Source organism: Gekko japonicus, unplaced genomic scaffold (assembly GCF_001447785.1).
Source record: "Gekko japonicus isolate JY-2015 unplaced genomic scaffold, Gekko_japonicus_V1.1 scaffold3588, whole genome shotgun sequence".
NCBI classification, from domain to species: domain Eukaryota; kingdom Metazoa; phylum Chordata; class Lepidosauria; order Squamata; family Gekkonidae; genus Gekko; species Gekko japonicus.
Window position 1 is genome coordinate 3,786 of NW_015162067.1, and position 14,012 is coordinate 17,797.

General features: G+C 48.1%; 1 protein-coding gene across 1 annotated transcript in view; it reads left to right on the forward strand.

Moving 5' to 3' along the window:
* LOC107105618 (myosin-6) overlaps window positions 1-14,012 on the forward strand; it is a gene marked incomplete at its 5' end in the record, with an annotated part of 59,114 nt that overhangs the window by 3,041 nt on the left and 42,061 nt on the right. Inside the window, 6 exons of the mRNA XM_015405616.1 lie at window positions 1,677-1,769; window positions 4,064-4,127; window positions 6,865-6,963; window positions 8,936-9,039; window positions 10,847-10,985; window positions 13,428-13,546. Of these exons, the coding sequence (XP_015261102.1) occupies window positions 1,677-1,769; window positions 4,064-4,127; window positions 6,865-6,963; window positions 8,936-9,039; window positions 10,847-10,985; window positions 13,428-13,546 (618 nt within the window). The remainder of the gene's footprint in view (window positions 1-1,676; window positions 1,770-4,063; window positions 4,128-6,864; window positions 6,964-8,935; window positions 9,040-10,846; window positions 10,986-13,427; window positions 13,547-14,012) is intronic.

Consider the following 14,012-nt stretch of genomic DNA (forward strand, 5'->3'; position numbering starts at 1 on the left):
CAATCCAAAACAGTCCAGTGGAGCCTGAGCGGTGGGTGTTGCCTTTTGACACACTTCCGGTGATGTCAGGGGGTGTGGCATATGCAAATGAGTTGTGCAAATGAGTTGTGCTAATGAGCTCCTGCACCTCATTTTTTACGAAATGACCCCTGCTGACAAGGATACTCTAATAGCACACAATGCACTTTATAGAATTATAGTCATAAGCAGAACACGTTAATTTACAAAAGTTTCTTGCGGCATATAATTTATTTGTTACTTGACTCTCCTAACACTGCAGCTCGGGTTGCTGCAACCTCCAGGTGGGGCCCGGAGATCTCCCAGAATTAGAACCGTTCTCCGGACTACAAAGATCAGTTGCCCTGGAGAAAATGGCTGCTTTGGCGGGGGGGCTCTACGGGATTATACCCTGCTGAGGCCCCCAAACTCTGTCCTGTCCAGGCTCCACCCCACAAAATCACCAGGAATTTCACAGCCACTACAAGCTGAATGTTCCTCCCAACAAAGCAATTCTCTCTGTCAGGGCTCTTTTTGTAGAAAAAGCCCCGCAGGAACTCATTAGCATATTAGGCCACACCCATGACAGCACATCTCATTAGCATATTAGGCCACACCCCGTGTTGCCAGAAGTGTGGCCATCCAGCCACACCCACCTTTTGCTTCTTATTCTGTTTACGTTTTTTGTTGTCAAAACCCAGGACTTTTTTTGAAGCAGAAACTCCTTTGCATGTTAGGCCACACACCCCGAATGTAGCCAGTCCTAATGAGTTCCTGCTGTTGGGTGTGGCCTATTTTGCTAATGAGTTCCTGCTGGGTGTGGCCAACTTGGGAGCCTGCTCTCTGTACAGGAAATACGCTTGTCAGGCAGAGGGTTTGAGCCTCATGTTCTCCCAGACATGTCAGCTTTCTCTGTATGTGGATTTTCTTCCCCATACAGAAACATTCAGTCACGTGAGACTCCCCCCGCCCCTTACTGCTGCAGGGACTCAGGCATCCTGTCGTATAGAGGATGGGGCAGAGTTGTTTTCTGTTGCCCCAGAAGATTGGGCCAGAACGAACAGGTTGAAATGAAATTAAAAGAGTTTTCGGCTAAACATGAGGAAGAACTTCCTGACAGTTCGAGCGGTTCCTCGGTGGAACAGGCTTCCTCGGGAGGTGGTGGGCTCTCCTTCTTTGGAGGTTCTCGAACAGAGGCTAGATGGCCATCTGACAGCAATGCGGATTCTGTGAACTTGGCCAGATCACGAGAGGGAGGGCAGGAAGGGTTGCCTCAGTGCTTAGTTCTCGTGGCCCTTTCTTACACGCCCAGGGAAATGCCAATCGCCACTTTGGGTTCAGGATGCAATTGTTCTCCGGGCTGGTTTGGCCAGGGATCCTGGAGGTTTTTTAGTCATCTTCTGGGCGTGGAACAGCGGTCACTGCAGGTGTGAAGGGGAAGGTATTTGTGAGTTTCCTGCATTGTGCAGGGGGTTGGACTAGATGACCCTGGAGGTCCCTTCCAACTCTATGATTCTTTGATTCTATGTTTCCCTTGTGTTCAGTCTGTGCAACTGGAACACACCCAAGTCCCCGGTGCTCCCAGCGTCTCCATGGCAGAGGGTGATGACAGGATATGCAGAGGCGTCTAATGGGTTACCTGCCAGTGCTTCTCTTCTGACCTTCTGCTCCATCTGCAGGGGACACTGGAAGATCAAATCATCCAGGCCAACCCCGCCTTGGAGGCCTTTGGCAATGCCAAGACAGTGCGGAATGACAACTCGTCTCGATTTGTGAGTCTTCCCGACAATCTAAAGAGATAACAGAGACACGGGGAAGGGTTGGGGGAGAACCAGTTTGGTGTAGTGGTTAAGTGTGCGGACTCTCATCTGGGAGAACCGGGTTTGATTCCCCACTCCTCCACTTGCACCTGCTGATGTGACCTTAGGTCAGTCGCAAGCTCGGGCACAGCTGTCCTTGAAAGAGCAGTTTCTGTCAGAGTTCTCTCAGCCCCACCCACCTCACAGGGTGTCTGTTGTGGGGAGGGGAAGGGAAAGGAGTTTGTAAGCCGCTCTGAGACTCCAAGTGAAGGGCGGGGTATAAATGGCGGGGTATAAATCCAATCTCCTCCTCCTCCTCCTCCTCCTCCTCCTCTTCTTCTTCTTCTTCTTCTTCTTCTTCTTCTTCTTCTTCTTCTTCTTCTTCTTCATCAGCAGTTACCCTGTTGGGATTTAATTTTTTATAAAATATGCTACCTTTTCTCTTACATTCCTCCCTCCCTCCCGGGAGCTCAGAGCAGCATCACACCAACCCTGTGAGGTAGGCCTGGCTAGTCTTGGAACTCGGGATGTATTACATATTATGTGGGAGATATGAGATATTAACAACCTTGTGTGTGGGGGGGGAACAGCTGCCCAGGGGGATTTGGCTGCGGTAACCTCCCCCCTCCCAGCATCTTCCTGGTAGAAATGGGAGGGTCCGTGGTTCAGTGGTAGAGCATCTTCTCTGCATGCAGAAGGTTTTAAGTTCAATCCCGAGCATTTCCACTTAAAACGATTAGGTGGGGCGCAATGTTCCCTCTAAACTGTAGAGTCCCGTGAGCAAAAATTCTACTTTGTGAGCTACTGGCATTAAAGTTGTGAGCAGGTGATTTGGCTACTGCATAAAATAGTGTGTTCTGGAGCCGTCTTTCCTGAGCTGAGATAAAAAATGTGTGAGCCGGAGGCTAAAAAACTGTGAGCTAACTCACCCTAACTCAGCTTAGAGGGAACACTGGTGGGAGGTGATGTGAAAGACCTCTGTCTGAGACCCGAGAGAGAGAGAGAGAGAGAGAGAGAGAGAGAGAGAGAGAGAGAGAGAGAGTCTGAGTAGACAATACTGTCTGTGATGGACCGCTGGTCTGATTCAGTCGAAGGCATGGCTCAGTGGTAGAGCATCTGCTTGGCACGCAGAAGTTCCCAGGTTCAGGCCATGGTATCTCCAGTTAAAAGGACCAGGCAGGAGGGGATGTGAGAGACTTCTAACCTGAGACCCTGGAGAGCCGCTATGCCAGTCTGAGGAGACTGACCTTGGTGGACCGATGGTCTCATTCAATTTAAGGCAGCCTGTGATCAAATGTTCCACCTCAAGATTATTGGCCCCTGTAGGGACAGAGTCGAACACGACGGAATGGCTAACAACAACAACAACAACAACAGGGAAATAAGAGGAGCGCCCATATTTTATTTATTAAAATATGTCTATCCTGCTTCTTTCTGAGGACTCAAGGCAGCTAGCAACGATGTGCCGACAGGCAGAAAATACCTCAGACCAGTGTTCCCTCTAAGCTGAGTTAGTGTGAGGTAGCTCACAGTTTTTTAGCCCCCGGCTCACACATTTTTGCCTTAGCGCAGGAAGGAGGGCTCCAGAGCAAACCAATTTCTGCAGTAGCCAAATCGCTCGCTCACAACTTTAATGCCCGTGGCTCGCAAAGTAGAATTTTGGCTCACAAGACTCCAAAGCTTAGAGGGAGCACTGCCTCAGACTCCCAAATTCATTCCCACAGACACAAAACTGAAGTCAGCAGAGTTTTCTGCAGCCTCACCAGTGCCCCCCCCCCCTCAGTGGCCTCAGTCAAAACACCTCAGAAATCAAATGATTTTACAAGCCAGCCTTATTACGGATAGTCCACTGAGGGCACATTTTGGACTTCCTCTGGGGGGCTTTCTGTAAAACCAGTCCAATGACCAAGAAGACCCCAAAATCGCACCGAGGAGGAGCCCCTCCAGTTCGCAAAGGAACCCCAAGAATAGATTGTGTCTCTTTCCTCCCTTTAATCGCAGCTTGGAGAGTTCTACCGGGGAAATTGCATGGCGGGAAAGATTTAACACACGCAGTCTTCACACCTCTGATCCAAAAGCACCTACGCGCAGTTGCTTTTTAAGGTTGAAAAATACTTCCCGGGATCTGATTACGGATCTCCCACATAAAATGTCATACTCACAGCGGGCGCTGAACTTTACCTCAAGTGGGCGATCGGAACCCTGGTCTCCCTCGTCCGGGGTCAGCCCCTCATGCCACGCATTCATTCCTTTGTGTTTCTGTCTAGGGTAAATTTATCCGAATCCATTTTGGGGCGACGGGAAAGTTGGCGTCCGCCGACGTAGAAACCTGTGAGTGAGGAAGTGTGTTTGTCTGTCTCATCCATGTGCCTACCTATGACTGCAATCCTAAAAACACTTTCCTGGGAGCAACCCCCTTTTTGAGTAACACTGACTAATGTCCGAGTAGACCTGAGTAGAACTGCTCCGCGTCTGAATAACCGTTTTTTCTTTCTATCTCTGCTGACTTACTTTTCTGCCTGGCCAACCCTTTTACCTCTGTCTCCCAGTTCCTTCCCTGACCCACACATACGTGGTCCTTCTATTCTTTTCGTAGCATATATGCCCCAGATTAAGACCAAAGGATGGGGACGATACATAGTACGCACACACAGGTAATGATGCCCCAGTTCTTTGTGTCAAAAACCTGGATGTGACACACCATTCTTATTTATTTATTTATTATTTTTCACACTTATATCCCGCCCTCCCCAGTGGGCTCAGGGCGGCTAACAGAGGCCAGATCATTAGTCTAGCCATAAGTAAAAACATATAAAAATATAATAAAACATCAAAACTAAGACTAAAGTGCTCTATCCAGTTACTAGTGTCCAGGGGTCATTTCGTAGAAAAAGAGCTAGGGGAACTCATTAGCATAACTCATTAGCATATGCCACACCCCCTGACATCAGGGGCCCAGCGGTGGACCTGCAAGGCCAGCGGGAGTGCGAGGAAGCCCCGCGTGGTGGTATAGTAGGGCGGCGGCTCCTACTCAAAAGCCTGGCGGAAGAGCTCCGTTTTGCAGGCCCTGCGGAACTGCTCAAGGTCCCGCAGGGCCCGGATCTCCCCCGTGTTGCCGTCCTTCAGGTGGTTATGAAAAAGTATATAGCACTGTATGTAATAGATGTATGTTCAAGGTAAATCAATTTTGCGCTTTTTTAATTTTTCTTTTTTTCTTTTTCTATACTGTTATATAAACGTTGGTATCGAGTAGGATCAAAAATAGGTGTCACCCAAACAAAACATCAACGTGCAGGTTTACATTCTGTACATATATTCAGACAGCACCTTGTCCGTATCACAATCACTAGTCCCAGGGGACTCTGATAATTTACCCGTTTCGAATACAGTCTTTTCCAAGGACTGTGATGTATATAAAGGACATAAGGTGCAATAATTTCTCTGTGTGTGCACAAAAACTCTTAAGATAGCAGCATATTTTCTAGGGTCCCATCGGAACCCTTGCGGCAGACATAATAACCTATCTAGGAGAGCATATCCCTCAAGTTCTATCAGGTAGCCGCAAATGTGGGGGTTTGCTGAGCGCTTTATGTTCTTTATATACATCACAGTCCTTGAAAAAGATTGTATTCGAAACGGGTGAATTACTAGAGTCCCGTGGAACTAGTGATTGTGATACGGACAAAGCGCTGTCTGAATATTTGTACAGAATATAAACCTGCACTTTGATGTTCTGTTTGGGTGAAGCCTGTTTTTGATCATATTTGATACTAATATTTATATAACAGGATAGAAAAATAAAAAATAAAAAGCACAAAATTGATTTACCTTGAGCATACATCTATTATACACAGTGCTATATACTTTTGCATATCTTCCTAACACTGTGACCCTTAGTTTTTGTATTTATATCCTTCAGGTGGTAGCTGGAGATCTCCTGGGATTACAAGTAATCTCCAGGAGACTCCTGGGATTACAAATCATCAGTTGCCCTGAAGGAAATGTCCACTTTGGAAGGTGGCTACTATGGCATTATACCCTCTTGAAGTCCCGCCCCTCCCCAAACCCAGGCTCCACCCCCAAAATCGCCAGGTGTTTCCGAAGCTGGTGCTGGCAAACCTATGCAACACTATAGGAACCCCACACATTCCTATGGTAAAAACCATAGAGATTAGTGGAATTCCTAGAGCGTCGCAGTGGCATTGGTGACTCCATCCACGCCCCTTCTTTCTCCTGCAGCCACATTGATCAGCAGTGGGCGATTAGGCGCAATGGTAGAGGAGTGTTTTTCCATGTAAAAGTTTTCTCCAGGTAAAAGCTGCCTGCGAAGAAAAATCATTTGCATATATGGGAGAATGGTTTTGGCCTAGCTCCCCACTTATACAGAATTATTAACGTTAGGGAACTTTGACAAATGTTCCCAGTCATGGGGTTGTCTGTTCTATGATCTCAGCACTCAGCTCCCTCTTTACCACCTCAGTTTTGCTGCACGTAGACCAGGGCCGAGAGAGAGACTGTAGACTAGGGCCCAACGTGATCCCGTGAATATCTCTGCTATGTAGCAAGCAGGGATTTGAACCTGGGTCCCGCTACTCCTCCAGGCCTGTTCAATGCACCTAAATATCTTTCCTTTCTATGTTACGATTTACATAAACATGGGGAAGATAGAAGGAGGTTCAAGAAGGGACCCTCGCTCCTCCACTCTTCCCGCTTCCTGCTTTTCGTTGACATCACCACTTTTCTTCTCCCATTAAAAATCTCTAACAACGTTTTTTTAAAAAACATTTTATTAATAGGATATTATAACAAATTCAACATTAAATCAATATTTTCAACCCATATCCCTTTCTTTAACTCCCCTCCCCTCTTCTGGCTTCCCGCAGTGGTCCCACCCCTTCCCTTTGTTTTCTACTCTTCTAATTAAAAATAATCTCTAACAACGTTCCTTCTCCCATCTGGCCACGCTGTGGCTGATATTTTCCCCATTCCATGCAGCTTTCTTCATGTCCGTATGTACCACCCTCCCTCCAATACATCTATCCATTCATTTTCACATTCACTCTCTTAGACCTCCTGGAGAAGTCCCGTGTTATTTTCCAGCTCAAATCTGAGAGGAACTACCACATCTTCTACCAGATCTTGTCCAACAAGAAACCAGAGCTACTGGGTGAGTCTTCATTGTGGGGGTGGGTGGGTGCACAGATAAAATCTCTAACAATGTTCCTTCTCCCATCTGGCCACGCCGTGGCTGATATTTCCCCCATTCCATGCGGCTTTCTTCACGTCCGTATGTACCACCCTCCCTCCAATACATCTATCCATTCATTTTCACATTCACTCTCTTAGACCTCCTGGAGAAGTCCCGTGTTATTTTCCAGCTCAAATCTGAGAGGAACTACCACATCTTCTACCAGATCTTGTCCAACAAGAAACCAGAGCTACTGGGTGAGTCTTCATTGTGGGGGTGGGTGGGTGCACAGATTGGGAGAACTCAAGTTTCTGCTGGGTCCTTAGCAGTAGGGTTGCCACCCTCCAGGTGAGACCTGGGGATCCTCCGCTTTTACAGCTGATCTCCAGCTGACAGAGATCAGCTCCCCTGGAGAAAATGGCTGCTTTGAAGGGGGGACTCTATGGCCTTGTACCATGTTGAAGCCCCTCCCCTCCCCAAACCCCGCCCTCTCCCAGATACACCCGCAGGGAGATGATTAACCTATGACTGAACAAACTTCCCTCCCCTACGTTTTGGGGCTCCAAGATGGGGAGAGGACTGGGACCCAGAATTCTAGGGCACCAGGTCATCTTGGGGGTCCGTGGTGCTAGATGCGACCCATGATTTCTTCCATATGATGTTTGGGCTGAGTCTGGGTAGTGTGCAGGGGATAGGTCACCAACTTTAGGCTGAAAGCGAAGCCCTAGGAAGTGGGGGTTGGGAAGGGGAGGGAGAAATCACTGTGGAAAATGCTGTGGAAGGTGGACTCTATGGTATTAACCCACTGAGGTCTCTCCTTTCCCCAACCTCACTCTCCCCGGGCCACACCCCTAAATCTCTATGGATTTCCCAGCCTGGAATCTAGTAACCCTAGACGGGCCTGTGAGTTTGTGACTAGTTTGCAGAGGGAGGAAGACACCTCTTTGGGTCTTCTGGTGGTATTATTATTATTATTATTATTATTACTATTACTACTATTATTACTACTGTTGTTGTTGATGATGTTGATGTTGTTGTTGTTGTTATTTTGCCACTCAGATCACCAATGCAAAAGATATGTGGTTTTGACCATAGAGATGACAGGGATAGAGCAGCACCATTCGCTGTTGATCGAAACTTATGGGCAATGGCACCTTTCAGTTTAAAACCAGAAGTGCAGCCTGGGTGTGCATCCAGCACTCATCGGTCTCTCTTTGGCTTTCTACCCCAGCATCCAAAACCTCCTTCCAGTTCATCACCAGGGCCGCATTATGACTTTTCTGAGCCCTGGGCACTTTTGCCTTCACGAGCCCCTTCCGCCATGATAATATCAGTATTTTAAAAAATTGTTTTTGTTGAATTCAAAATTATTTTTGATATAACTTTAAACGCTTCGACCCCCCCCCCCCCACGGTTTTAGGCAAAAGATCTTCAAGGGCCCTAAACATCTCATCTTTTTTTTTTTCTGATGTGAGAAAAAAAATTAAAACCTTTCCTTCAACCCTAAAAGTTCTTTTTTCTCCTTCTGATTTTAAAAGAAATTAAAACATTTTCCTGGGCCCCCAAAAGTATCATGGGGTACAGGCACTATACCTAATGGATAAGTCGGCCCTCTTCACAGGTTTGCCAGGTCCTACCTGGCTGCTGACGGGGCGGGGTGTCCAGCCTTCTGAGGTGATGTCATCACACTGGGCACATCAGGCAAGACACTCTAGCATTTGGACAAAAAAAATTCTATGGTCACCATAGAGTTTTTGCCCAAATGCTAGAGTGTCCCCTGCGCTATGATGTCACCTCTGGGTGACGTCATTGTGCTGGGAATGTTGGACGGGACGGGGCTCTTTGGGAGCAGGGCTCTTTGGGGCCTGCATCAGGGGGATAGCAGCAACCCTATCTCTACATCACCCGACTACTTTCAACCTGTTTCGTCCTCACTTCTGCCTCCAAACAGACTTGCTCTTGGTTACCAACAACCCCTACGACTACAACTACGTCTCCCAAGGAGAGGTGACCGTGGCCTCCATCGATGACTCGGAGGAGCTGCTGGCAACAGATGTGAGTGACCTTGAGTGGGGAGTGCGCTGGTCAGCTTTGGGCTGGGGAATTCCTGGATGTTTGAGGGTGGAGCCTGGGGAGGGTACGCCTTGCAGAAGCGAAGGGACTTCAGTGGGTTATATAGCGTCCACCCTCCGAGGCAGCCATCTTCTCCCACAAAACTGATCTCCGTCATTGGAAGAACAGTTGTCATTCTAGGAGATCTTTAGGCCCAAACTGAAGGAGTGGGGAATCAAACCCGGTTCTCACAGATTAGAGTCTGCGCACTTAACCACTACACCAAACTGGCTCTCTTCCACTGATTTGGCTGTGTTCCTGGTTTTTCCTATGCCTAACATGCCTGGCATGATGACACTGGGGATACTCTTTGGCTAAAAATGCTATGGTGACCATAGAGTTTTTAGCCAAATCCTAGAGCGTCCCCTGCACAACATGCCCGGCATGATGATGTCACTTCCGGGTGACGTCATTGCAGCATGTGTGCCATATCCTGCTGGCAGAAGGGAAGGACCTGGCAACTCTCATTCCAGGATATCTCCAGGCCTCACTTGGAGGCTAGCAACCAATGTTCCCTCTAAGCTGTAGAGTCTTGTGAGCACAAATTCCGCTTTGTGAGCGACTGGCGTTAAAGTTGTGAGCGAGCGATTGGGCTACTGCATAAATTAGTTTGCTCTGGAGCCCTGCTCCCTGAGCTGAGATGAAAATGGGTGAGCTGGAGGCTAAAAACCTGTGAGTTAGCTCACACTACTGTCAGATGGGGATCAGTTGTAAAAGCAGGAGATCCCCAGGCCCCACCTGGAGGCTGGCAACCCTACCCGACGTGCAGGTCCCCCGGAAGTGACGTGACGACGCCGGGCACGCTGGGGGCGGGGCCACGGTCATCCGCTGGGGCTCGAAAACGACTTGGCAACCCTATCTGGAGATCAGTTGCTAAAGTTGCCAGGTTGTCCAGTATTGACCTGGACAGTCCAGTATTTTCATTGACTGTCAGGGGGGGAAACTGAAAAAAATACTGGAGGTTTAAATGACCCGTATTGTTCCCTGGAGAAGACTCTTGAGAGTCCCTTGGACTGCAAGAAGAACAAATCAGTCAATCCTCAAAGAAATCAACCCTGACTGTTCCCTGGAAGGCCAGATAATGAAACTGAAGCTCAAATACTTTGGCCACCAAATGAGAAGGGAGCACTCACTGGAGAAGAAGACCCTGATGCTGGGAAAGATTGTAGGTCAAAGAAGACGGGGACGGCAAAGGATGAGATGGTTAGACAGTGTCATCGATGCAACAAACATGAAATTGAGCCAACTTCGGAGGACTGTGGAAGACAGGAGGGCCTGGCGGGAGATGGTCCATGGGGTCGCGAAGAGTCGGACTCAACTGTGCGACTGAACAACAACAACAACAAAAATTGTTCCCATTTACCCCACCTGGCAACCCTACTCCAGGTCCCACCTGGCGGACGGCAATCCTGATGGAGCTAAATGAAAATGGTATAGGGTAACCTGTCAAAGGTCCCACCCAGATATTTACGGCAGGAAGAAGTCAACAACACAACAAGCCAAGTACAACTACCTGGCTCAAACAAAGCCAGAAACCTGCCCTGGAAGTATTTATAGCAGGCCAGAGCCCCTTGCAGTCCAATTGACTCTGAGGGGGTGGAGCTATCTTCTAGAGGATGAGCAGAGCCACCTCCAGGCAGGTACCAGAATGGCAGGCCAGGAAAAGCAGCCGCTACCGGGAGACAACAGGGATCCAAATTAGACCCCGCTGGTTCTTACCCCGCGTCTCTCCCCTTCCCTGCCCTGACAGAGCGCCTTTGATGTCCTGGGCTTCACTCCAGAGGAGAAGGTCGGCGTGTACAAGCTGACGGGAGCCATCATGCACTACGGCAACATGAAGTTCAAGCAGAAGCAGCGGGAGGAACAGGCAGAGCCAGATGGGACCGAGGGTGAGAGGAAGAGGGGCATTGCGCCAGGGAGAAGGCAGAGGGGGCGGTCGAGGGATGAAAAGACGCTCCAAGGAAGAGGTCTGAAGGGCTGAGTGTGTAGGGCTGATTCTCCAGCCAAGCCTCCCAAGGTGTAGCCAACAGAGGCAGGGCCTTTTTGGTAGAGGCATCTCAGCTCTAGAGGTCCCTCCTCACCAGGGCTTTTTTTGTAGAAAAAGCCCAGCAGGAACTCATTAGCATAATAGGCCAAAACCCCTGATAGTACAGTGCATTAGCATATTAGGCCACCCCCCCAGGTTACCAGAAGTGTGGCCATCCAGCCACACCCACCTTTTGCTTCTTATTCTGTTTACGTTGTTTGTTGTCAAACCCCAGGGCTTTTTTTGTAGCAGGAACTTCTTTGCATGTTAGGCCACACACCCCTAATGTAGCCAATTCTAATGAGTTTCTGCTGTTGGGTGTGGCCTGTTATGCTAATGAGCTCCTGCTGGGCGTGGCCAACTCAGGAGCCAGCCGGAACTCCGTTCCTGTGCGTTCCTGCCCAAAAATAGCCCTGCTCCTCATGGGTATTCGCTCGGTGCCAAGCTTGTCTAGTTTTAGGAACCAAATGAGTACTATTCTTTCTTGTTAGGCTTTTGGCGTGTGTTTAAGGGGCTCCTCGTTTGTTCGGAGCGACAAACGTTTGTGTTGTTTTATGGTAGATTTTGTTGTTATTGTAATTTTATTATTAGGGATCCCCCCCCCTTTTCATTTTGGTTTTATTGAACTAGGTTTGAGTCCAGAAGCCCCTTAGAGACCAACCAGATTTTGGGAGGCAAACATTTTCAAGAGTCAAAGCTCCCTTCATCAGATACCCCAAAAATCTTGTTGATCTGTAGGGTGCTACTGGACTCGAACCTAGCTCTTCTATTGCAGACCAACACAGCCGCTCTCTGAAACTACGTTAGTTTTATTGTTAGGGTTAGAACAGGGGTGTCAAACATGCGGCCCGGGGGCCGGATGAGGCCCCCGGAGGGCTTCTATCAGGCCCACAGTGGAACCGGCTGTCTTCTGCTTCTTCTTCCAGTTCTGCTGCTGCGTCAACATAGCTTTGCAGCTTACAGTTATACACCTGAACAGCATACTCAAGATTGCAACAGCACAGACATTTTGATGCAATAATTCAGAGCAAGAGGTGTCAGTTTTCAGACACTGTTAAATAAACAAAATATTGCAAGAGTGCCAATGTTTTAAGCATGTTTTTATTTTAAGTTTAAAAAAACCCTTTGTGTTTGTGTCCTATATAAAGTTTATATTTCTGCTACCTGGCATTACATTTTATGACACGCATGGCCCGGCCCAACGAGGTCTCCTTTATGTCAGATCCGGCCCTCATAACAAATGTCATATCCGGCCCTCATAACAAATGAGTTCGACACCCCTGGGTTAGAATATTTGAAAACTTTTTGGACTGCTCTGTCACTGTTTATGTAGGCCTGTGGCATTAAGTTGCAACCAATTTGCGGTGAGCCCAGACAAGAGGCTTTCAAGGCCAGTGGGAAGCAGAGGTGGTTTGCCGTTGCCGTCCTCTGTAGAGTCTTCCTTGATGATCTCCCTTCCCATCTCCCATCTGTCAGCACTGATTCTGTGCACTTGGGCAGAGCATGAGAGGGAGGGTGGGAAGGGCTGCCTCAGTGCTTAGTTCTTGTGGCCCTTTCTTACACGCCCAGGGAAATGCTGATCACCACTTTGGGGTCAGGAAGCAATTTGGCTGAAGAACCTGGAGGTTTTTTGTCATCTTCTGGGCATGAAACAGTAGTCACTGTGGGTGTGGGGGGGAGGTATCTGTGAATTTCCTGCATTGTGCAGGGGGTTGGACTAGATGACCCTGGAGGTCCCTTCCAACTCTATGATTCTAGGATTCTAAGTATCGATCCTGCTTCGCTTCTGAGATCTGACGAGTGTTAAATAGTGGGTTCCATGGATGAGCAGGCTCAAAATCAGCTCAACTTTATCTGTGATTTCAGCAAGAGCAAGACAAAATCCCCAGAGCTTCAGCTCTGTTAAATAGCAGTTGGCACACCCAAACACACCCCACTCCCAATGATAGGCTATTTACATAACATTACTACGTGATTGGTTACTTCCAGAGTCCTGGTAGGCTATTGTTCTTGTGCTCCAAGCTCAGCCAGTCTCTGGTGTGACATACCTGGAATGATTCAGTCCCAATACATAACAACGAGATTGGCCGATACCGTGCCACCTTCCTTCCCCCATCACTGTTTAGTGTACTGTATATTTGAATTGTTGCTTAATTTTATACTGTGAACTTGGTAGTCATTGGCTGCACATTCTTGGTTATAATCTTCTTAACTAATGAATGGGAAAGGAGAGCATAAGATATTCAAAGGGTGACCAGTAATGGCACCCAGTAGACTTATTTCCAAATGTTTTCTCCCCTTCCAGATGCAGATAAATCCGCCTATCTGATGGGGCTGAACTCAGCTGACCTCTTGAAGGGGCTCTGCCATCCGCGGGTGAAGGTCGGGAACGAATACGTCACCAAGGGGCAAAATGTCCAGCAGGTGAGAAGGGGGTCTGTCTTAAAGGCAGCTCCACAGTTGGGCTGAGAAGTTTTTGCGTGATGCTGGTGATCGATGAACAGATCTCCCAACAAGTAACATAGCCTCAGGAATGTAACACTGTCCTGGATAGCCCAGACAAGCCCGATCCCATCAGATCTCGGAAGCTAAGCAGGATCATCTCTGGCAAGTGCTTGGATGGGAGACCTCCTTGGAATACCAGAGGCAGGAGGCGGGGGCAGGCTTCATTCAGCCACCTCTCTGAATATTTATTTATTTATTTATTTATTTGGATTTATATCCCGCCCTCCCCGAAGGCTCAGGGCGGCTAACAGGGGCATAACGCCAGATTATAACAATAAAACAGTATAAAATACTAAAGATACAACACTTAAATAGGATTCATAAAAAGACATTTTCGGTGCTCCCCTACTCACTTCCAAATTGTAAAACCAAGATGGTGTTCTTG